Genomic DNA, 23,969 nt, shown 5'->3' on the forward strand with positions numbered 1-23,969 from the left:
ATAAATATATATATATATATATATATATATATATATATAATATTCTTAACTAAAAATGTTTCCTATCATAACTTTGTCAATCGACTTTTTACTTTGTTTTTTAGGATAATGGGATATCGTGTCATATACACATATTTATGTATGAGCAACAGAACCAGCATTGTTACCGTGGATATTTGATCGGTTTTCTTCAAATAGTAGTTTTGGGTAAACTTTTAGGGCTCAGGCTTTCAGGTGAAACGCACAACAACCTAAACCTCTCTGCTGTTCCATGTCCAGTCATGGATGCTCTTTGTAATGAGGTCAGTGTACGTACCCGAAGCTTCAGACGGCTCTTCAATCATTCTGAGGTTTTTCTACGTCTTGGGTCATAAAGGCTGGCTTTAGACACAGAATGCACTGAGGGGCTGCAATGAGGCCCCGTGTCATATAAAGAAGGATCATTTTGAATCATGCAAAGCTGTTGTAAAATCCTAAAGCTTGAAATGTTTCAATGGAATAAAAAAACCTGAAACATGAGCGTTTCTGCTGAAATCCTTTATTTAATTTTGCTGACAAATCGAGGTGATGTACAATACAAACCTCAAACTTAAATATTTTTTTGATCACCTGACCAATTTATTCCCACAGAAGGCTTTGAAGAAGAAAAAAAAAAGTAGGGGGGACATGAATTTTCTTGAAGCTTTTTTGGGGGCTGTTTCATGAAGAACAACTCTGGATTTATTCAAGATCCCTGCAGCCAAATAAAAGCCTGGTGCAATGACAGACCTCAAAGCCACCAGTAGGAATCCAAGTGATGGTGAAAGTGGGACTTATGGCTTCAAATAGACATCTGTTCCAACATTAATACTGAACTTAAGAGATTTTGCTCCAAGTGTCACTTTTAAAGGACAAACGCAGCCTTCGCCGTGCTATCAGCCTCTTAACTTTAGGGAAACCTGTTAAAAGAAATTCAAATAAAAGTGAGCATCCCTCTCCACCCCCACCCCTCGGGAATAAAAAGCTGCAGAGACCTATACGCAGCGCCAGGCTGGTGATCGCTCCAGGCTGCTTCTTGTCGGGAATCTGATTACATGAGAATTTGCTTTATGAGTACAGAGAACTTAAGTGCTACGGCGTGGCCTTCTTAGTTGGTGTTGTTGGAGGAGCTGGGCCACGGCTCAGAGCTGCGCCTGCTAACGGTGGGGCCCCACATGCTCCAGGGGTTGTAGGTCCGACTCATCTCGGTGGAAGCCACCACGGCTGGCGGTGGCGACGGAGCGGAGCTGCTGACGAGATCCGTCAGAGGTGTCGAGGTGGTGGTTGGAGGGAAAGGGTTTAAGGCTGGCTCTGCACTCGTTGACCAAATGGAGCTGCCGAAGGGTGTGGTTGTAGACCACGGGTTGCGGCCGTTTCCCAGGAGTGACTAAGGGGAAAAAAATTTAATAAAATCATGAACAGGAAGTTGGAGTATCTGCGAACTGCATCATATCACAGAAAAGATCTCACTGTGGTTGAAGCGGGCGTAGAGCTGGGGGTGCTGGTCCAGGAGTGCAGGGGATCAGTGGGGCTCGGGATGTCCCAGATGGAGGAGGGGACGGTGGTAGTGAACTCTGGCCAGCTCTGCTGAGGCTCAGATGGCTTTTGGAGACTCATTCCACTGAACACTAAAAACAACAGACACCACACACGTTTTAGCTGGAAGGCTGTGAACAATCTGAACACGATGCTCTGCGTCCGTCTGCTTACCTCCCGTCAGGTTGAAGTGGTTGTTGGAGCCAAAAGCGGAGAAAGAGTTGGCCGACTGGTAGTTTGGACTGCTGGTCGTGTCGATTGGACTCCACAGTCCAGAGCTTTAAGATAAAAAGGAACGCTCAGTTAATAGAGCTGGCCCTGGGACACCGATCCAGAGTGCTGCACATTACTGTCAGGCCACGATCGCAAGAGAGTGGAAATTTGTGCAGCAGTGTGCTGATCTACAAACAAGGACACAGCCACTTCCTTTCAATCCAATCCAAACATTTGTGGAGAGAACTGACGAGTTTCAGGACAGAACCGAAGCCTTGGCACCTGTTCACAGCTTTGAGCCATTCACCTGCGCCAATACCATCCTCATAATATCTGCTCTGTCATTCCAAATAAATGAACACTCCTGTGGCAGAGCAGAATATCACCTCATGCTTATTTCAACACTAATTTCAGCTCAATTTGCAGTAAACTGCCTCTAAAATGAGATATTTGTGCTGGTGCACACTTTCCTTCCTGTTACCTGTCTGAGCTGTCGCTTTCAAAGGATCTCATGTGCTCCAGACTCTTGCCTTGGCTGTCAGTTTTACCTGCGCCAGAGCCACCTGAGGGAGGCAGAAAACATCCCGTAAACAAAGCACAGTGGGAAAAATGTTCCCACTAACATAAAGGATTGATTCAGCGCTCCATATTCACCTGGGCTTTTGTCATAACCTTTAGTTACAGCGTCAGCAAAGGTGAGGTTCCCGTTTTTGCCCGGCTGCGGGAGGGCTGCAGGCAGTTTATTTCCTGGGGCTTTCTTCTGGTTTATCTCACTGTGAATATACAGCACGTTACTAAAACAGCATGTGTTCAGTACTCTCTTGTTAGAATTGCAGCATGCTTTATTCTGACAAATCAAGATAAAACATGTCCTGTCTATGGCCTTGGTGCCTCTCACTGTTAACAAGAGTCCTAAACGACTGACTGTCCTGCATGTGAATCACCTGTTGCTGCTGACCACACTGCTGTAGGTTCCGCGAGACAGTAAGCTGGGGGAGGTGGGTGGAGGGGAGCAGGTCCCAGCTGTGGCCGATCGCTTCAGGAAAGGATCTGCATTTATCGTCTGCAGGGAGATCTGCTGAAGACTGTCAGCTGCTGCAAAAGGAGACGGGAGTAAAGCAGCTCGTTAGACTCGTCGAAGACCGGTCTGAACGCGAGCTGACGCCACAGATTGGGTCTGGACTTACGGATGCTGTTTTTGGAAAGAGGGACGTCCCACTCAGGTGAAGCGCACTCCTTCTCTCCTTCAGAGCTGCTGCTGTGTCCCAGCTCTGACGCTTTGGGGAAAAAGGAAGGCCGCCCGTCCTCCAGCTTTCCGTCTACTGTGAAAAACACGCCAAAACCACCAAGGTCATTCTGTGGAAAGTGCCTCTTAGTTGCCTGCTGGCCTTAGTGGATCTGACTCTAAGAATCGGCTGATTTTTATTCAGCATGTTACATGACGCCATGCAAAGTTTTACCTTTATAATATGACTGAACTTTGGCACTGCTTATTCGTGTTATTTTTACTTCCTCGTAATTTCGAAGACAGACACATGAAATCTATGTTTGTATAAAGGTATAAAGGAGACGTTTAATATCCTGTAAGTTGTTTTGAGCAGCCACCCAGCCCACATGAAAATATGACCCCGCAGTGAATTTTCAGAAACAGATCAGGGCACTAATGCTTTCTGATTCTGCTCCTCTACATCACAGACATTAAACTGCTGCTTTTTATTCAAAGTATGAGCCCATCATAGTGACGCTCAAAGAAAAAACCCCCATAAAGAACAAAAACATGATTATATCTTGGCTTTAGACCATCAGATAGATAGATAATCAGGTGCTACACCCACTAAAAGTTAAAGGACTGAGCGTCTTTAAATGTGTTTTTCAGCTCTGGAAATTTCATGTGAATATCTGCTGTATTTATGAAGCCTCAAAAATGGCAGTAAAAACAAGGAGAAACCCCTTATGTACTTCGAAGGCCTGTAATACTGAAAATATTCACAGTATGAAGGTCAAATTCTGGATGGCATAATTAAATAAAGTTATTGTATACAAAACTTACATCTAGGTTTCTGTAGAGGTCTCGTCTTTGTGATGCTGGTGAGAGGATGGAGAGATTTGGAGGGGAAGTTCTTCCGCTGCTTGGTCTCCAGCGGTGTTACGTAGGGCAGCTCGAGAGAACTGAGAACACGAACGATTTGTTCAGGAAGAGAACAAAGTGGAAGCAGTGGCTTGTAGTTTAACTTGTAGGTGACTGCGTGGAGTCACACTGAGCATTTCTATGTGCCACTGATGTTTTTGGTCAGATATCAGACGCAAATAGAACATTAAGAAAAGCCTTCTGTGGAAAACATGTGAGGTCATAAATGAGTCCACTGTGTTATTTTAGTCACTTTAGGATGAAAAGAAAAAAAAAAAGACTCAAACCTGGATTTTTCTGCTTGGTTCTCCTTCTTTGTGATTACTTGTTTCTTCGTTTTGGGTTTTATAAGAAAATTTGATGTTTCTTCTTTTGCCATTTCCGGGGTTATTGTCCTTCCTTTCTTTTTTACTGGTTCCTGGAAAAAGTGATGCGTATTTTTAGCAAACAACAAACAGAGACCATGTGCTGGCACATACTTTTTAACATTTTTTTACCTCTTTAATGTTTGTCTCCACATCTGGATTGGAGGTCTCTGTAGTCGTGGAGGAGCTGTCGTCGTTGTCGGCGAGATCTTTGAGCTCGTCTCCCTGAGTCTTTACTGTTGACTTTTTCTCCTTCTCTTCCTTCTTTCTCTGGGCTTTTGCTTTAGCGCGCAGCTTCCCTCTGGATTCCAACACTGCAAACGATATCAGCACACACTGTAAAACGCTGTGAACGACCACAGAGAATTTCTCCTCTCATTAAAAGTTGTGTCTGTACCTTTGCTTGGTATGGACTGAGAACTCTGCTCCTGAAGAGTTTCGGGACTGAGCGGCTCTGGACGGTCGAGGTCGTTGTCCATGGCTCCAATGAGGTTGGCGAACTCGTCGTCGGGGCAGATGCCTCTGTGAGGCAGCGACGGGCCGCCTAAGCTTGGACTCTGGAGGTCAGGCTGTTTGGTGCTGCGACCTTTGCGGTTGGTTACCTGGCAGGGAGCTGGAGGGCCTTCGTTGCCAGAGGCTGAACTTCCTTTGGTGAGCTGGGAGGAAGGAGGTTGCATAGGTGGGCGGGTGAAGCTGATCCTGGACCTGTTACCCTGGCCGTCGGAGTCTGGCGAGGGACGGCTGCTGTTCTGTCGGCCTCCTCGAGCTGACCCGTTGGTGGATGCGTATAAACCTCTTGAGTTTTGTGGTGGGTCGCTATAGATGAGTGTTCACAAAGAAGTCTGTCAGTAACTCTGTACATGCACATTTATAGTTTTAACATTTAAACTGTCTCTGGGCGGTGATAAAGACCGTCAAACCCGGCGGTTCAAATCTGTGAAGCCCCTGCTCGCTGCAGGGAGAAGCACCTCATCCTCTGAGTGACACACTGAGCACTAAGTGAGCATCAACAGGAACGACGGTGACAGAAGCTTAACTTTCAGGGGGAAAAAGCTTTTCAAAATCTTATTTTGTGGCAAAATCATCAAACCTTCTCAGAGGTTTGACTGCCGAGTCTATAGATTTAAAATAATTTCATAATTTCTTGAAATAAATGCTCAAATAGGCTCCCAGAACACTTTAAAGATGGCTGCCGAGTGAGAAGATTTGCATGTAGAACTATTTGGTCTTGATTTGAATTCTCAGCTGTACTGAGAACAAGCACGAGATAAAAAAAGTTTATCCGCAACCATAAAGTTTTGCTTTGTGCTCCATCTCAGAGCGCCTCCGATTAAAATTCAAATCGACTGAATGGCCGGCGATAACGGCCAATAAGCTGTTTCAGTGCCAGATATGGTAAAAAACTGCAGGAAGCGGTTAGCCACAGGCAAACGGCCATCAGCAACCTTCTTGGCGCGTCAGAGGCAATTAATCCAGTTAAAAAACAGCAAAAATCTTCAAATGTTTGGACATTTTAATGACTGAAGCCTGAAGTTTAAGGAGGGTCTAAATTTTGAATGAATGAAAAATGACATTACAGAGAAATGATGCTCATTGGAGTAACTACTCAGTGCACGTAGAGCTGTGGGATTAACATGAATTTATTAATCTGTGAATTCTATAAATTTCAATGATACCTATATGAGGAGAGCTCACATGGACGCATGAATGTGTAGAGCTAAGGATGTTAACAAATGGGAAATGCTGGGGTGCCCATCATGGTCGTGGTTCAAAAATGTATTTCAACTTCAGCTGCCAACTCTACAAGAAAGCAGCTCTTAGTCTACAATAAACACACACACACACACACACACACACACACACGAACAGCTAGAGGTGATGGACGGTCGGTTTCCAGGTTTGGTGAGATCCGAACTATGTGCGAACAGCATCCTAATAAATGACTTCAACATGCTGAAAAGGACTGAAAAGCTGGCTACGGACGCTTGGACGGGCTTAACGTGTCCAGGTGAGAGTCACGCAGGTAAGTGTGCACCAGCTCTTTTTTTGTGGTTAGGAGGCTAGGAGCCAAAAAAAATTCAGTTTGGTGTGAAAACGACACTAATAATAATAATAATAATAATAATATTACGTTCACCCTCACATTCAGATGTTTAGAGGTTGGACACTGATCCTGTTTTATCTATAAAAATTGTTCTAAGTTCTGCACACAAGCATTTGAAAGGCTAATTTTTAATGTGCGTTTGCTGCACCACTTTTACGTCCTCTTTCATCTCAAAAATCTGTTCTCTTTACCAATATGTGCTCGCACCTTTGAACACACCCGCTTGTGCCACGTGATCTGGCTTTGCCCAGGTTGTCACTGAGCATTTACACTTACTTTGAATCAGTGTGAATTTGCACAATGTCCCTGAGATTGAAGGGTCTCCCAGTCTCCAAGGTGGAGTTGGATTCCACGGACACGCGCCTCTTGAAGGGCTCCCATATGCTCTGAGCCTCCAGGTAGGCCGTGGTGATCACTATCAGAAACATGGAACTGTAACACAAACAAACAGCACACATGAACCGTTTGTCAGATTGAGATCAAGCTTTCTGCTAACTTAGTTTAAACTGTATTCCAAAGCCGTTGCTATACAAGCATAACTGAGGCTTATAAACAATCCCATGCAAACATGTGACCTATCTGCAGAACTAGATTAAGTATCCTACCATTAAACCTGAGTGCAGGGTTACAGCGTGAGCGTGACAAGGCTGCTGCTATAACAACACTTTTTGTTTCAGTGTTTTAAACAAACATCGGGCTCATTAATAAAAGTGCAGCTCTGTCTCCAGGTAAGAGCACCTGTTAGCCTTGAACACCACCCTGTTCCCTTTGGGTGTGTGAAGGTGGAGCTGCATGAATAGCTGAGAGCAGAAATGCGTGCACACAGATCCTCTCTGCTGTTTCCTCATCCTCATCTGTCTTTAGTGAGCATATAGTCTTTGCTGTTACTTTTCTGGCAAGCAAATAAAGTTTTATTTAAATCTAATCCTGCTTTAAAATAAAAAGAGCAATCCCAGTGATAAAGAAAGAAGAGCATTGGTTATGAGCAGGAGAATTAATATTAATATTAATATTAAAAGTTACATTAAGGGTAACATAATCTTGATGGCCTAACTGCAGAAATTCAGGTTAAAACCCTGAAGTCAACTCTACAGCTACTCAGTTTTTTGTAATGAATTGATTGTCACATAGAACCGTGTTCTGCATGTTTTGCTTGCGTTGTGCGGCGACACCCACCTCATAACGATAGACACAATGATGTAGAGCTGGAGCTCCCAGGTGGGCCTGGGCAGGGTCTCTGCACATGTGGCTAACATGTGATAGGGCAACGAGGCATTGAGGACAAACACAAATTCTGAGCCGCCGCACGACACCAGCTTCAGCTCCCGGATCACTCGAGAGGAAGTGAAATCGGGTGTAAACCTGACAACAAAGGAGAGAGAACACTGAGCAGCCTGTCCTGCGATCCACGTGAAACCTGCTCATGGGAGGAAACACCTGGGAGGTATCTTTATGATTTAATGAGTTATTTATATACACAAAGATATGTACAGTATAAAGATGAAGGGTGTGTCTGGTTTCAATGTTTCTTTGCCTTTAATAAACATCTGAGAGGCTTTTGTCTGAACGTACACGCCTCAGAGGATCCAGCTAAATTTCTCTCTGTGTCCAAATCTTTAAAAGCATCCATTGTGTTTCACCTGACTGTCCCGATCAAAACAAATTATATTTACAGCCCAATATCACAGGTAAACTCTCACCGAGGCAGAAACAAACCAAGGACAGCAAGAAGGTTGCGTACATATAAAAACTACCAAAAATAAAGGCTTGTTATTCAAACTCATCAAATAGGTGGGCAAATCAGACAAATACACCAGTTAGAAAGATCTACAGTAATAAGTATTACTATTGGGACATGAGATGCATTATTAATGTTTGAATTGTATTCAGGTGTGTCAGCACCTGGGTGTTTCTGTGTCTGCAGAATAACAACAGCGCCCTGGAAAAGTACAGGAATTCAAACGAAACAAAGCCATGAAAACACATTTATGGAATTCACTCAGCTTATTCTTTTCATATCTCACTCACACACACACTCACACACACTCACACACACACTCACACACACTCACACACACACACACACTTTTTGTGTCCAAGTGCATTGTTCCTATTTGGAATATTCGAGTCATGACTTGCAGGAGTTTATTCTGGAACCCTTTTCACTTTGAATACATTTTCACTTCATTCAAATATATTCTTTTATATTCTGATATCCGTCCGTTTGTACGTTTTCACGGGTGGTGCAACCATAAACACGAAACTTTTATCACAAAGCAAAAAGAGGAACAACAGTAAAAATGCTTCATCATTCAGAGGACCCCCTGAGGTTGAATATGGAAAAATTAATTACACAATAAAATGCACACCGACGACCCTATAGAAGAGATTTCAAAGTGCTTCTGAAGCAAACTTTTAATGAAGCCTTAATCTTTTGAAATTTACAAAAAACAAAAAAACAAAAAACCCAACAGGGTTGGACCAATCTAGCTTCAACTGTAAACATTATCAAAAACTAAAAGGTTGAAAGCTGATCTATAAAGCAGCTTTAAAGAGAGGGCGACCACAAAGAGCTAGAAATGAGCAGAATAGATTAGCTTTAGCATAAAGTAAGCCTCAAATACGAGTGAAAAAGCTCTGTAAACTGTCGTGCCCTAATAAGTTTGATAAGTCATTGTCATAGTGTCCTATATTCCCACTCTTCAGTCTCACTGCTATGTGGGTTTGAGCACTCTTTTCATACACCTGTCAGGGCAGAGTAAAGAAAGGCTACATTTCTGCCTCAGGGCTTCTGCAGCTGTAAATCCTTCTCCAATCACAGCATGGCTCTCCTGGCCACACCGCTGGGCCAGATTCTGACACCTCTTGTTACATTTTATTTTACAAATTTAGGGAAGCAACGTTTCAGTATCAGTGACTGTGTTTTTGTAGCATTACTGGAAAAAGTTGAATTAATGCAGGTGTTTCCATTATTGATTCCCCTGCCTGACAAAAGCACTTTTAACTACTCCCCCGTGAAGCTAACTTTCTTCAGACTGGCTAACACCAACAAAGAGAACATTTAAACAGCACTTAAATGAGCTTCTGCGCCTCAGATGGCCATATTAGGGATGGCTCGTGTGGCGAAGGGGGGAACGCACGCACACACGCACGCACACACACAAAGGAAAACCACTGATGATGGAGGTGTGTGTGTAGCAGTGAGTCCTTACAGTATGACGAGGTCTTTCGAAGCATTTGGCTTGAGTGCAAATTCTTGACAGTTGAGAACTTTGAATCCGAATCCTTCGCAGGCTTGTCCATTGATTTCTGCCGATTTGATGGTGATCGGGAGCAAACCCGTGTTCTCCACTCTGAACGTCCTTTTCAGAGTGAAGTTTGGCTCTTTCACTTTTGTTTCTGAAAAAAAAAAAAAAAACAGGGACAATCAAAAGATTCAACTTAATGTTTAAAAAGAGGAAAAATTAGATAGAACATACTGAAACAAACACACACAGTAAATGTACTGGAATAAATCCTGTTAACAGCAGGGCTCACTGCGTGTTTGGATCTTTTCATTTAGGAAGTTTAATTAATACATAATGTTGTCTTTTTCTCTGATATTTTACATGCCTAATCTGTTTTATTTCATTGCATTCATTGAGCTTTACTTTGCACATCTATGAGTTCTCGTGGATGGGGCTGCCTTTGAAATTGAACACTGGCAGATTTACTGATCTTTAGAAAAATAGACCAGCAGGCCAATTACTAACATAATGAGTACAAGTTCCTGCCAACGGACAGTTGAACTTAAGAACCTCTACAACGCTGCAACACGACTGGCTCACATTGATTGGGTGACACCGCTCTCTTGCATCGTTTATAAACTCACTCTCTGTGCAGTCTTTCAACAGAGCTTCAGTCATTTTAAACCTCAGCGAGCTGCCTTGTCCTGGAAGCTTCCCTCCGACCTTCAGGCTCTCTGTCGTGCCTCGTCCGTGAAGTATGATCGTGTCGATCACCGTCAGGTTGTTTCTAAACAGATGCCCCAGTAAAGTGATTCATTTCAATGGAGGAGTGCATTTTTGTTTTCGTTTCTAACATTAAAATGTGGTATTACCTGACTATGAGGAGGGAGGAGACGCTGTGGTTTCCAATGGGAGTAAATCTTATGTTGAAAGACTTGACTTCTCCAGGCAGCAGGAGGAGGTTGTACACAAAGGGCCTGGTTGAGCCTTCTACAAAGCCTGTACTGCTCCTCATTAGCGATGTCTGTCACACAAACAGAGAGACTGTTAGAGACAAACAGCTTCCACATGCTGTCAGATCCACGGACAACAGGACAGTGATTAGCAGCACAATAAGCAGCCGATTCTCCGATTTCCTGAAAAGCCACCAAATCAACAATGGACTTACTTGATTTCTGTGAACCTGGAACTCGAAGGTGTTTGTGTTTATATTGATGTTGGATAAGTTTCCTAAAGGAAACCTGAAAAAGAAAAGTAGTAAAGAAGACTGTCAGCGTAAGCTGAGGGAAAAAAGAATAAGCGGGAGTTTAGTTGTGACTTCTTACCTGTCGGCCAGTTTTCCAGAAAACACAGAGGGGTTTGGTAAAAGCGCCAAGGGGAGTACTTGGACATAAACAGGGACATCTGCAGGGTTCTGCAAAATCACCTCCTCGTCCTGCGGAGAAACGATGTCATCCCTGAGTTTGAAACACGTTTAAAACACGCGAAACCTGTGTGCCGTGTGCTAATGGGCGAGTACTCACAGAGGAGCTGTTGGTGTTGGTCAGGGGGAACGTGATTCTCTGTGAAGAGTTGACCAGCGAAGGCCACGTCAGGTGTGCGGTTATTTTAGCCTGAACGTTTTTCTGGAGATCTGTGTTAACTTCAAAGACAGCTTCGATCCTTTGGTGAGAAAAGAAGTTACATTTTTACTTTATTTTATCCTGGAAAGAACTTTTATTTCATAGTGCGCTTTGAATGCACAACGTGCTTACTTGTGCACAGAGCGCTCCTTGAGCTCTTTCCATCGTCTGAGGAGCTTCTGGTGAAGATCGACATCGGCGTCCCAGATATCCTCCTGTAACGCCAGCCCATGAGGTTTAGCCTCAGCTGTGGAAGGAAAAAATAAATAAATAAATTAACCACTGAATTCTCAACCATGGGCTCAGACTAGATTTATATTTTAGGGATGGGACTCGACCATAAACCCACATCTCTCGAGGATTAGGGATGCCACGTACTGATGATACTTTGAGATTTAAAAATGACACATCGGTATTATCTGTCTGCTATGCATGTATAATAATATCAGAAATAACACTTCAGTTGTTCTTTTTATACATTTCTGAGCAGACTTTACTGCTGTTGTTTACAGACACCTCACTTCTCCTTTCCTTGCTCTCGGTCTCAGTGTGTGCACCTCCTCACATACAGAGTGGAGAGATCAAATAATATTAATGAAGCTGTGATGAAAGAGTCCAAATAAACTAAATAACGAGAGATTGAAGCTGCTGCGGCGGAAAAATCATCGTCTGACCAAAACTTGCAGTCGTTAAAAAAAAAAAAAAAGACTGCAAACAAAGAATAGCTTCTTCATGCTGTGTTAGCACTCCTGCAGCTAACTTTTATTAAACACAGAACAATGAAATCAACTGAATTGACAGTATCAGACTCAATATTCAATCAAGAGTAAATCCAAATTTACTCTGAATCCTCCAGTTCTCACTTAGCGACATTAGGGAAGGAAAAAAAAAAAAAAGTCATTTCAAAATGAGCAGATGTTGCTCCAGATGGAATTCACCCAAAAGGGCTGCAACGAGTTTGTAAAACTGTATTAAACAACAGTTCTATGGCTACTGGTACTGCTCCATCTCTCTTTAAGCAGATAGTTGTTCAAGCCCTGCTGAATACCTGGACCCCATCTTACCCAAAAAACTACCAGCCTGTCTTCCAGACTTCCATTTCTTTTAAAAGTCTGGGAAAAAGTCTTTCTTCATTAACAGAATCCACTGATAAAAGTTTGCAATGATCTGCTCGGGCTCTGGGGACTGTGCCATCCTCATCCTCCTTGGCTTCACTGCTGCATTTAACAGCACTGACCACAACGCGTGCACATCAGTGCTGGTATCTGCACTACGCTGGTTCATCTTATACCTGAATAATAGATCCTTCTCTATGTTTACTGTAAACTATTCTTCTTCACCAGCAGCACTGTGCTGGTGTAGGGTTCTATCTTAGGTCCCATCCTGTTCTCTCTATACATACTTCCTCTGGATCAAATCATCAGTAAACATCAAAATTTGAGACACTAAAAGGATCCCACCTCCTCACAGAGACATAAGTCCGGTCTAAAGGGTTTGTTGTTAAAAACACCGACGTGCACACAAACACAGAGTTTAATAACAACTAAAACTTACATTTAAGCACAAATGGCAGGCCCACATAACAGTGATCACCACACTGCAAGCCGGCGTCAAAATAAATGTTTGCCACCTGTAAAACAAGTAATAAAAATACGTTTGTGTCTCAAAAGAAAGCGTGACCCACTTTTTGTGTTGTTGAGGACTGGGAGGATTTTTGTACCTTAGACTTCCGTCTGGGCTCCAGCTCGTCTTTGCTGTTGCGGAGACGTTTGTAATAAAATCGGATGTCTTCTGTCAGGGAGCGGATCTGCTGCAGTCTCACTTTCTGTGTGAAGGAGCTCTGTATGCTAAAGCTTTGGTGAACTACCTTCCCCTAAAGAAGAAGACATGTAACTCAATCCAACACCTCAGCCATTAAACAGGAAGCTGGCTTCTTTCTTTTTTAACTTAAACACTCATCTTCTGCATGCTGCCAGCACATGACGGCTGTGAAATCAATTTTGTGTTACTTACTGGAAATGAAGGTGGCAAAATGATGTGTTTGGGAGAGCTGTTTAATGTGCCCACTGCGACGACAGCTTTCACCGGGATGGTTAATATCTGAGGCCAAAAACAACACCAGGTTATGCTTTTATGTTGAAGAAACTGCCTGAAAACTACACACCAGCCAGCCTACCTCATAATCTGTTGTGAGGTGTACAGCCCCGTCGTACGTGCCCTCCAGAGCTTTGGCCACTAGTGTCACTCTGAATGCTGCGTAATATCCAGATGCTAATATAACCTGTGAAAACAAAAAGGTTTTCTGTCTCTCAACACTTTGTGAACAAGCTACAGTTTCTCTAAAGTCCGTCCCCTCTTGTTTTGTTTTCTTTGCACACATCATCAAATTGCTTGGAATAACAATGTTTTATCTCCGATCTTGACACTGTGGTTGAAGAGCTTCCACATCCGAGACAGCAAAACACACAGGCAGTAAATTTCTTTCACGGGTTTCAAAGCCTTCCCTTTAAAAAGGAAATGAATACTGAAATGGTTCTCTAAACGCCAAAAACAATCAAGAACATAGTTTCAATTTGGATTTAAGATTATTAAAATGTTTAAAACCAAACAACCAAATGACAGAAAAGATTATCCGAGTAAGAAGACCTCTTAGATTCAAAATGAGATGCTGCTTAGAAGGAAAAAGCTTGAAATCAAAGAACAAACAAAACTTAATTCTTTGATTTTTTGTGACATGCATACTACTTGAACAACATGATGCATGTCACAGTTTTTTATTATTTTATTTTCATACTTTCCAAACTCTTTTCCCCCTTGAGAGGTTTCTTTTTTTTATCATTTTGTTTCATTTTCTGATTTGTTTAGCTGTACGACACTGCGGTTCACGGAGCTTTTAGATAAATTGACTTGAGGGAATCTCTGAGTGCTTCAAACAGTAGCTAGAATGGCTTTCAGGGCCTACTTTACAAGCTCAGCTGGTCTGACAGCCTCAGTAATATGAGAAGATGCTTCTTCATTAATCAGCAGGCCAAGTTGTGTATTAGCTACCAGCAACACTGAGGAAAATATGCTGCTACATGAAGTTTGTCTCAGCCGTTTCCTCCAATAATTAAGTCTCTTTTTTGTTTTTGTCCAGTGTTATTATCTTTATGCTTTTTAAGATAAGATAAATAGTTCATTACACCATTTATTCCTCGGCTAGTAATGTCTTATCTATTTAAGAACTACAGATTTCTAGACTTTTTTTATGATACTTTTGTGGTTCTGCCAACTTCTGCTCAGCGTCTCTCATTTCTACTTTTAAACAACTTCCTGTTTTGTTGTGATCTCTGAAGTACTCACAGTAGTGTGAATTACTAAAAACAACATTAACTCAGCCAGGCAGCAGCCTGATCTGTGTTACAAACCTCATTCCAGATAAAATCGGTACAAAGAGAGAAACCTCTCAACTTAAAGCTCAACTGCAGCAGTTTAACGCCTGTGACGCAGGAACAGAAACAAGCGGCAGTGTTTGATCTGTTTCCTGATAACTCTCTGGAGAAAACCTGAAATAGTGCATTTTGGGTAAACTTTCAAGTTTCACATCACCCTGTGGACGAGGTGGGACCTCAAATTACTTGCTAAAAATACAAAAATCTTTTGTACTTGAGGTTTTATAATGCAAAGAAGTAAAATTCTGCATTTTGCATTCATTAAATATACTAAGGTTAATGTATGAATGTGAGTCAGCCGTTTGTGAGGATGGGGGGCACTGACTGGAGGACACCAGGCCCAGCTAAGCTGCATCTTCTTTAAGCCTTCATAGTGCATTTATGGTCAGCATTGAAAAACAGAACTGGGAACTTCAGATTAATGAAATACTTTTGCTTATGTTAATTATTAGAGCCAAAAAAAGTCCAAATTGTAAACTGCGCAAAACAGTTATTTGTTATTTATTAACCTTTTCATGTGAGATTCATGCTTTTTCTCAAAAAACAAAACAAAACATGAACATAGATATTTATAAGCTGTCACAATTTTTAAGTTTAAATTTTCACAATTAAATACAGAAGTGGTGACCTTGTTCATGTGTCTCACGAGAAACTCCCGTCCTCACAAACTACAGCCACAAAAGCTGAAGTGAAACTCATGTCGTAGGATTTCACTGGACTGATTGCATCAGACTGAAGCTTGCTCTGCTCACTCTAGCTTCCTGTGGGGATTAGCGTGATGGCGTTCGGGCTGTGGAGGTCTCACCGTTTTATGATGGGAGGCTGAGGTGTTCTGCAGCTCTTCCAGGTGACCCTGGGCCACCGTTGTGTTCCCTTTTTCGGTCTTCAGCAGCTCCATGGAGAGACTGTCTCCTGTGACCAACCAGGACTTAATCTCCAGCTGGAGGACAGAAAAGAACAAAGTGGCGCTTTTTCACTTTTGCCAAGCAGCATTAAACTCTACATGGTTTACACTGTGGAAACAACCTAACAGCCTAACCCTAACCAGCATCCATTCATCTACAGTGGAGTTTTTAACCAACAAACCGCAACCAGGTTTATCTGAAGATAAGGACACGACAGCTAACTCGGTTTTACTCAGCACTTTGCAATCTTATGAAATGGAGCACGTCCATGGGGGAAAAGCTTTAGAAGCCTAACGACACATAAAGGCCTGAAACTTTCATCCCGAGACGCCGAGCTATGACAATTTACAATCAATCACTCCAATATCAACTTGTACGGCTTCTCACCTCTATGGGGTTACTGTTGACCACTACAAATATGATGCTGCTGGTGTCTGTTGCACTGCGGACACCAAAGTCCAGCAGGTTCTCCTTCAGACTGGGAGGCAGAACCAGAGGCTGTAAAAACAGGCAGTAAAAACAGCATGTTACACACTCTAAAGTAGATTTAAGTACCAGATTCAACAGCGATGTATTATGAAGCTATAATGCAGTCTGGCATTAGTGAACCAAACCACTGAGAGGCAAGAGCATCTATAACTAGCACAGGAGCTTTCAGTGGATATTGTTTTATTGTTTAAGAGTAAACAATTGTATTTACAATGATAGACCGAGTTCGCCCGTCTGCACCCACTTCACGTTCACTGCGTACCTCCAAGAAGCCGGTGTAAGCCCGAACAGGCAGGTGAAACTTTGATGCGTTTGTGATGAGCAGGATGTTGCTGTCTATGTGGATTGATGGTCGAACCGGTCGGAAGAGGAGGGAGAAGATGTAACGCGACTCGTGTGGGGGGATGAGGATGGGCGTGCTGAAGTTCTGCACCTAAAACAGAAAGAAAAACATAAATAAATGAAAGCGATGTCAGCGCGATGCTGGAAGATCAGACTTCACAGTCGGGTTGACCTTGGATGGGTCGTTCCAGAGAAATCACTGAGTATCTCCAACCCGAGACCCGACAAGCAGGTGATTGTTTTACTACAATAAACAATGATAAATTCCATGAGAGCATATGCACAATGCACTTAGAGGCTGTAACGTGGAAAATATTCATATTACGAGGGTAACATTTTACATGTCTATTCTAATTATTTTACCCAAAAAGATTCAGTTGAACTTTTCTCAGCTTTGACTGTTTTATGTTTCTTTGTTTAATGCATTTCTGCTCACATTAAACATTGTTTTGGCCTCTTCGGGGAGGGACACGTTGTGTATCCGGATTGCGAAGCTGAAGGCATTCGTGAGGAAGATGGGTCTGTCCACCGGGTCCACGGGGCTGTCCCTGATGTGGAACAATGTGGCTGTGTGGTCAAAGCCCAGGTAGCTGCCACAAGAGGAAGCACACACACAGCAGTGAAGCTTCAAATTAACTCTTACAGCAACATTTTCATTTGTCTCCTTGTTCATCCTCAGAAAAACTTACCCGTCTAAAACCTCTGCTTGGTATGGGATTTCAAGCTTGGAATAACTCTTCTCTTTTGCTTTAACTGTTATTTTTCCAGATAACTGATATGGTCTTCTGGCTTTTGAGGCTACAGGGAAAAAAAAAAAAAAAAGATTCAGAGAGCAGATAAGACACTGCAAAACACATCCAAGGGCCTGCAGGAGGAAGCTGCGCAGTAGAAAGGAAGGAAATGGAAGGAACTTCTAAAAACTAAGTCAAAGGAGAACAACTGAAGCTTTTGATTATTTATACAGATGTGTATCTTGAAGGTGACGTTATGTTACTTAACATAACTTTATAAAGAAAGCTGCCAAAGAAGCATCATGTTCATGAGTTTCCTCAGGAGGAAGAAACAGCTGATTCAGCTGAACTCTTATGAATGACCACGTCACAGGTCAGTGTTAGAGACACTTCCTGTGACCTGCCAAGTAAGAGAACTGAAGTAAAACTCAACTTACCATCAAAACTAATACTTGCGACTTTGGTATATCTGTTCTCTCCAGCTTTGAGTGTAACTGCTTTGAAGTCTATTGTGACGGCTTCATTTGACGGTGTTGTACGTACACTCTGAAAAGCAGCATGAATACAGTCATGGATTCTTACAGCCTTGAGATAATTGTTGTGTTCATGCTTTATTTTGCTTTGGATACGCACCGTAATGGGAACATCTTTTGTCCCTGAATTTAAAAGGTGTAGATTCAGCAGCTTTGGACGATCTGCAACACGAGGAAGTAGGAGGCAGAGATCAGAGGGAGGAGTCGGGAGGTTGGTTTGAAAAAGAAAATACTGATAGATGTCGTTTCTTTAGGGAAAGCAAACCTTGTGATCTGAGTGTGCCAAAGTCGAGCATCTCTGTGGAGGAGTATATACCAGGGGCTGCAAACAATGAGTGAAACACGAGTGTTAGAAGGGAATAATGATTAAAAAGAACTGTCGCACAAAGGTTTAGCAGCACACCTGATGTGACCTCCACCTCTACGGGGAGGATGATGAACTGGTCCTCATTGGGAGCATTGGTTTTGATTCTGATGAAAGCCGTGTGGTTGTCCACATCTCTGGACGAGAAACTGGCTCTCATCACCCCTTTTGTCTCAAATGGGGGAATCTCCTGGAGGAGGGGAGGGTTGGTCAGTGTCAGTGGGACTGCCTACTGTCCTTTAAAAACCTCACTTTGCTCTTATTCCCATTTTACTCTAATCTGTATGATTCATGGGTCAAAATAATCCTTTAGCTACTCTCGCTTTCAAACAACTTTTGCCTGATTGGCTTGAACAGCAGGTGGGTGGGGTTTCCCACATCACTAACAGCATACAATGACCTCATTGTTGGAAACACCGGCCATGTTTAATGTGAACAAGCACAACAGGTCCATAGCTTTAAAATCAAAAGGAGGACTCACCCATAATTTTATAGTGCCTCCTTGTTGGCCTGTGGGAAGCTCCAGATGCAAATCCCCACCACTGGAGTACATCTCAACCACCTGAAGCAAAGACAAGAAGCAGACCAAATCAATCATCAAAGAAAATGTGCAAATAAAATAAACAAAGGGTACAATGTGTCCGTATTACCTGTAGTGGTTCACTGTACGGGTTGTGGATGTTTATAAGAGGTGAGAAGCTGCTGTTTACTGGGACTCGGGCCCCAATGAAGGGTCGCAGTCTGTAGGGGTTTGGTATACCAACCCCGAAAACCTTCAGTTTCAAAGACAGATACGCAACATTAATCACATGTTTCACACAAAAAAAATGAGAGAGAGAAAAAAAAGGTGTGCCACTTCATTTGTACCTGGTATGTAAACACTCCATGATGTGATGTATTAATAAATAAAGTATTTTCTACATTCCCAACTACTCGAGCAAGAAATACCACATCAAATGATGTGTTCCCTCCTGGTGGTATTATCTGTTGAAAAAAAAAGAGACATTATAAAAGACATTAATAAAGAGACGCCAAAGAATACAAATCTGTAAAAGAATTACCACCCCTCGTTACATTTGGCTAATTGATGATGATTCTGTACACTCAGGTTTTATGCTCTAGCACAGGGGTGTCGAATTCCAGGCCTCGAGGGCCGGTGTGCTGCAGGTTTTAGATCTCACCCTGGGTCAGCACGCCTGAATCAAATGATTAGTTCATTACCAGGCCTCTGGAGAACTTCAAGACATGTTGAGGAGGTCATTTAGCCATTTAAATCAGCTGTGTTGGATCAAGGACACATCTAAAACCTGCAGGACATCAGCCCTCGAGGCCTGCAGTTCGACACCTGTGCCCTAAGCCTGCAGAGGTATGTAGGTGTAGGTGAATAAAGCCTGATAACTGGTTAGTGGACCATCCTTAAAGAAAAATCCCCCCCCCCCCAACCACACACAGGTCAGGACAGAAGAGAAAATACTTCATATGAATATGGCCATGGATCTGTGTCTACTATTTTCTAAATTAGCAGATGCAGGCATTTATTTCACTTATAAAAAAAGAATATTTTTAAAGACTGAAAGTCGACTGAACACCAGCTTATTACAGATCTGTCACATCTACCAGAGTTCGTGGATTTGAACATATTTCAGCACTTTGTGTGTCATGTTTGTATTCATCTGTTCATCATGTGGCCCTTCACTTCAGTAGCTAAGCCACTCTGACCCTGAAGGATAACGTCACCAACTCCAGCTCTAAAAAGAGAACCCAAACAGATCCCATAAGGTTATTCACATGCACTGACCAACAAACTTCTAACCTCACAGATATCAACGCCCACTTCCACACCACCTGATCGTAAAAAGGTCCAGTGCTATGAAAACATCACAGCTCCATGGTAACTTTAGCATTTTGGTGGTGACGGTTTTTCAGTGGGCGATTGCTCAGGGGGATTTCTGAGGTGGATTCCATCCTGCTGCATTTATAACAACATGAGTAATCCACAACATGAGCTGCCTTTAAAAAAAGAGGAATAAATTATCTATGTTTGTATACTAAAACCATTCTCAAATATACTCGTATAGACTTCAGCCAAAGCAGAATCTCCTGCTGTTGGAGGTTAAATGTTAAAAAAAAAGGGGGTGTTAGATGATATGTAATAGGTTAAATAATAAAAGCCCAATCAGAGATTAATCCAAAACGTGCACTTTAAAATGTGCATTATTCGTTTATTATGTGATCAAGTTTTTAACTCTGAACCTTCATCAAACAGGAATTAATCAGACTTAACAATTTAAACCTTTTTGTGCAGAACAATCTCTGAACATTGTGCAAAAGGGAAGAAGCTGACTGTGTAGTGGCCTATGGCCATGGAGGGATACCAGATGAACAGATATTCAGATTAGGACATTACCCAGTTCGTCTTTTCAGTCTACAAACCTTTTTCTGGTTTCTCTGTGTGTCAGGGCTCGCAAAATCGCTAGCCCGACGTCCCGGGGCTAGCGATTTTTCCAGTCGGGCTACCAAAATCTATCTCTGCCCTGCCCGTTGGGCTATTGTAGGAAGGAAAAATATATGTCAATGCTTTTGCATTCTTTCGGAAATGTAGCTGGGTAATTATGTCATTGGCATCGATGAGCCACTGTCAATATGTGACATATTGAAATCGCGTTTGAATTTGCGCTTGTTTTTTGCTTTCACTTTGCAATCGTGTGAACTGTGTATAGAGAGCGACAGCACTGATCTGTGAGTGATGATAATTTGCGCACCAATTCCTCTGACATCGTCTTCTCAATCGTTAGCTTACTATGCAAACATGACAAGTGAAATCTCCTGCAGCAAGCTTAAACATGTGAGAGGTTGATCGCGCAGAGAATCGCTGACCATTATGTGTGTGTGTGTAAAAGCAGCAGGATATATATTTTAGTTCTGCTGAGCCAAATAAGACAGGTCAGGGTGAAGAAGTGACAGCCAAAGAAAAGCTTACCACAAAACGGAAAAGTTATGACAAATCAGACTATAAGGCAAAAAAGTGCAGCTTTATGGTTTCATGGACAAAAGAATTTCTGTGGCTGCAATATGACGAGCTATATAACCGGGGCTGCACATAAGTGGTCCGCAGGTGCGCATTCGCTGTCAAAAAAAAAAAAAAAAAAAAAAATCGCGCACAAGATATGAAGTTGCAACGCGTGTTTGCGTACATAAGATTTTCTGGAGGAGGACAGACATTTGTTTAAAACTCTTAAAGATGTCGAAGAAGCTCCTTTAAGCAATTACTTTGGTGTTCCTCCACCTCCAAAGAAATGTCAGAAGGAGTCCGAACCACAAAAGAAGCACGTATTCTCGGAAAAGTGGTTGCAGGAGGTGAGCTGGCTTCAAACAAATGATGAACGCACAGAGATGTGGTGCGGAATGTGCCGTGAAAATCCCACTCTAGTGGACAAAAACAGTGCTTTTTATATGAACGCAAACGCGCGTTGCAACTTCTTATCTGGTGCGCGTCTTTTATTTTGACAGCGAATGCGCACATGCGGACCACTTATGTGCACCCGTGTAAATAACATAATGTTCTGCCGGGTGTGCTGTTGGTTTTCTCTCGATTTCTGAGTCGACAAGCGCCTTTGTTACTGGGACCAGTCATTTTAAGAAAGGCCCCCATTAGAAGCCATGAGAAATGCAAGAAATGCATTATTGCTCAGTCTGCAATATCTTTCCCAGAACAAACACCAATTGCAAATAACATACTAAAAATAAACCTGAAAAATCTGTTTAGAACAGCGTACTATGTTGCAAAGAGTGAACTACCACTGGCAAAATTTAGCAGTCTTTGCAAACTTCAAAAAGCAAATGGCCTAGATCTTGGTTCCACTTGTCTCTTACCCGTGACTTCAGCGGAAATTTCAAATTCAGGATCTGACACAGACTGATTCATGTTCTACACAGTTCTTACAAGTTCATAGAAATTTCTGTTCAATTAGAACCAAGTATTTGAGTTGATGATTGTAATTTTTATACAATGTTGTAATTTGTTTTTCAACAATGTTTTGATTAATGTTTTGTTTCCTTTACAATATTATACTTTAATGTATAATATTGTAAAGGAAACAAAACAGGAAACAAAACATCAATCAAAAAATTGCTCTTTTTTATTCGGGCTACTTACATTTATTTTGGGCTACCAAAAACTGAAGAGTCCCTGCCCGAAGGGCTACCAGGGATTTTGAAATTTTGAGAGCCCTGTGTGTGTAAAAAAAATAAGCCAATATACCACTAACCTAATGTTAGTAGGATGTGAGGAAGAAAAACAAAACAAAGATCACATGTCAGGGGCAACAAACCCTGTACCTATTTGAGTCCAAAATCCAAAGGTATTCATTCACGTGCAACGAAAAACAGTAACAAATGATTGGTGTTGATCGCCTGACTAACAATTCAACTCTTCCTCAAAACAAATAAATAATAATATGATGTTCTGTTCATTTTTTTTTTTTTTTTTTTTTAAACTGTAACTTCCTCTTTGCCGCGTTCAAAGAGACAATACTAAGAAAACAAAAGTGAGGGTACTCTACAATATATTCAAGTGATAAAGGCACAGGTAGAAAATATTACCGCATACTTTAAAGCAGAGACCCATGAGGTTGGGACCTGCTGGCAATCTCTTGTTAGTACAACCATAACTAAGATTCAAAGCACATGTTGAACTACAGCATGTGATCAGAGGAGGGATCCCCAAACATATCTGCTACAGCAGCACATACAGGCTAACTGCATACAAGCTCGTGTGAAGTTTGTAATGGTGCAGTTGTCCTCCTAAGCTGTCAGATTTCACGTTTAATAGCACAGTTCCCAGCAAGTTCTAACAGAAGAGTTTGCCTTTATCTCAAAAACGTAAAGACTCGCTGATCTCAGTTCACATGTCGTTTCTTGAGGGAAACATAAAGCATAAAGTTTACGCTGCACTATTCTGGTTTGTACATTTGTCGCCCTCTCATCAGACCTGCTCGTCTCCGACCTGCTGATGTGCGCTGCGTTATTAAAAGAAAGTGAGCTGTGTCTTCGGTTTTTGCATAATCTTTCACTCCCATCGGCACATTTCTGCGGTTGCAAGCTCACATCAACTTGCCCCGTTTAGTAAATATGTTCAAAATGCGACACTTTTCCTACAGAAAAAAACAAAATAAAAAACCCAAACTTGTTCCTGATTAATGGACACCACAAGAAAGCTACAAATATGAATGAGCTAGAACCTCTCACTTCTGATTTTTTTTTAAATGAGTGGCATCAATGAGTTCAAATCCATTTTAGACACAACTTTAACCGATCAGAGCAATGACATGTGTGACCTAGAGCTGAACGGGAAACGGCAAAGAAGGCCGTGATTGTTGAAGAACTGCCACGTTGCATAAACAGTTATGACTGGCCTGCATGAATAAGGGTGAGTGGAAAAGTCTGGCTGAATGGGAGGGGATGGAATGCACTGAAATGTGAGCTCTCATATTTGTGTGGTTACCTAATTCTGCCTAATTCTCTGATGGTTAATAAAAAAAAATAAAATAAAAAAAATCTCCCTGGAGGAGTGAACCTGTCTGGCCTAGAATCAGTAAGCCTATTCAAACAAGCCTTAACGTCGCCTTAAAATCTGCCCTGGCTTCAGTCCCACAGAGCGACTCGGTGTTTCTCAAGTTGTACTTCCATTTAAATGCAGCTATTAAAAGGACTTTGCTCTTCCTGCTGACTGCTCAAACATACTTTTGTACTCTACGGAAATATTTCCTCAGGTTATGATGCAAGATGATAACAAAAAAAAGCAAGCACATTTATCTCAGCAAGGCCTCACTCCATGACAGATAGGATTCCTAAGAATGTGTGCATTCACCAATTCAAAGAATTGCGAACAAATAGACCTGACTCAGGTCCCCCTGCTGCACACCTGTATAGGCTGTTGTCACCACAAACACCTTGTTCTAG

General features: G+C 42.1%; 1 protein-coding gene across 3 annotated transcripts in view; it reads right to left on the reverse strand.

Annotated features, from left to right (window-relative positions):
- Window positions 1–522: 522 nt before the first annotated feature.
- The window catches only part of tmem131 (transmembrane protein 131), a 36,903-nt gene continuing 13,456 nt past the window's right edge, over window positions 523–23,969 (reverse strand). Inside the window, exons 6-41 of one of the 3 annotated variants that reach the window (XM_040039837.1) lie at window positions 18,876–18,992; window positions 18,659–18,781; window positions 18,490–18,570; window positions 18,048–18,198; window positions 17,910–17,966; window positions 17,745–17,806; window positions 17,549–17,657; window positions 17,070–17,178; window positions 16,817–16,970; window positions 16,250–16,471; window positions 15,937–16,047; window positions 15,450–15,584; window positions 13,390–13,494; window positions 13,227–13,313; window positions 12,934–13,086; window positions 12,768–12,843; window positions 11,346–11,460; window positions 11,115–11,253; window positions 10,917–11,026; window positions 10,760–10,832; window positions 10,464–10,615; window positions 10,236–10,378; window positions 9,577–9,763; window positions 7,541–7,726; window positions 6,641–6,796; window positions 4,658–5,076; window positions 4,393–4,559; window positions 4,183–4,313; window positions 3,818–3,936; window positions 2,955–3,089; window positions 2,712–2,862; window positions 2,422–2,540; window positions 2,249–2,330; window positions 1,729–1,832; window positions 1,489–1,646; window positions 523–1,405 (exon numbers count right to left, since the gene is read on the reverse strand). In XM_040039837.1, coding sequence (XP_039895771.1) covers window positions 1,127–1,405; window positions 1,489–1,646; window positions 1,729–1,832; window positions 2,249–2,330; window positions 2,422–2,540; window positions 2,712–2,862; window positions 2,955–3,089; window positions 3,818–3,936; window positions 4,183–4,313; window positions 4,393–4,559; window positions 4,658–5,076; window positions 6,641–6,796; window positions 7,541–7,726; window positions 9,577–9,763; window positions 10,236–10,378; window positions 10,464–10,615; window positions 10,760–10,832; window positions 10,917–11,026; window positions 11,115–11,253; window positions 11,346–11,460; window positions 12,768–12,843; window positions 12,934–13,086; window positions 13,227–13,313; window positions 13,390–13,494; window positions 15,450–15,584; window positions 15,937–16,047; window positions 16,250–16,471; window positions 16,817–16,970; window positions 17,070–17,178; window positions 17,549–17,657; window positions 17,745–17,806; window positions 17,910–17,966; window positions 18,048–18,198; window positions 18,490–18,570; window positions 18,659–18,781; window positions 18,876–18,992 — 4,977 coding nt within the window. In that variant the 3' untranslated portion in view covers window positions 523–1,126. Of the gene's footprint in view, window positions 1,406–1,488; window positions 1,647–1,728; window positions 1,833–2,248; window positions 2,331–2,421; window positions 2,541–2,711; window positions 2,863–2,954; window positions 3,090–3,817; window positions 3,937–4,182; window positions 4,314–4,392; window positions 4,575–4,657; window positions 5,077–6,640; window positions 6,797–7,540; window positions 7,727–9,576; window positions 9,764–10,235; window positions 10,379–10,463; window positions 10,616–10,759; window positions 10,833–10,916; window positions 11,027–11,114; window positions 11,254–11,345; window positions 11,461–12,767; window positions 12,844–12,933; window positions 13,087–13,226; window positions 13,314–13,389; window positions 13,495–15,449; window positions 15,585–15,936; window positions 16,048–16,249; window positions 16,472–16,816; window positions 16,971–17,069; window positions 17,179–17,548; window positions 17,658–17,744; window positions 17,807–17,909; window positions 17,967–18,047; window positions 18,199–18,489; window positions 18,571–18,658; window positions 18,782–18,875; window positions 18,993–23,969 lie in introns of all 3 variants that reach the window. The other 2 variants (XM_040039836.1, XM_040039838.1) reach the window with 2 other exon arrangements.

The sequence above is a fragment of the Simochromis diagramma genome, unplaced genomic scaffold (genome assembly GCF_900408965.1).
Source record: "Simochromis diagramma unplaced genomic scaffold, fSimDia1.1 OVJJ01000026.1, whole genome shotgun sequence".
NCBI lineage: Eukaryota > Metazoa > Chordata > Actinopteri > Cichliformes > Cichlidae > Simochromis > Simochromis diagramma.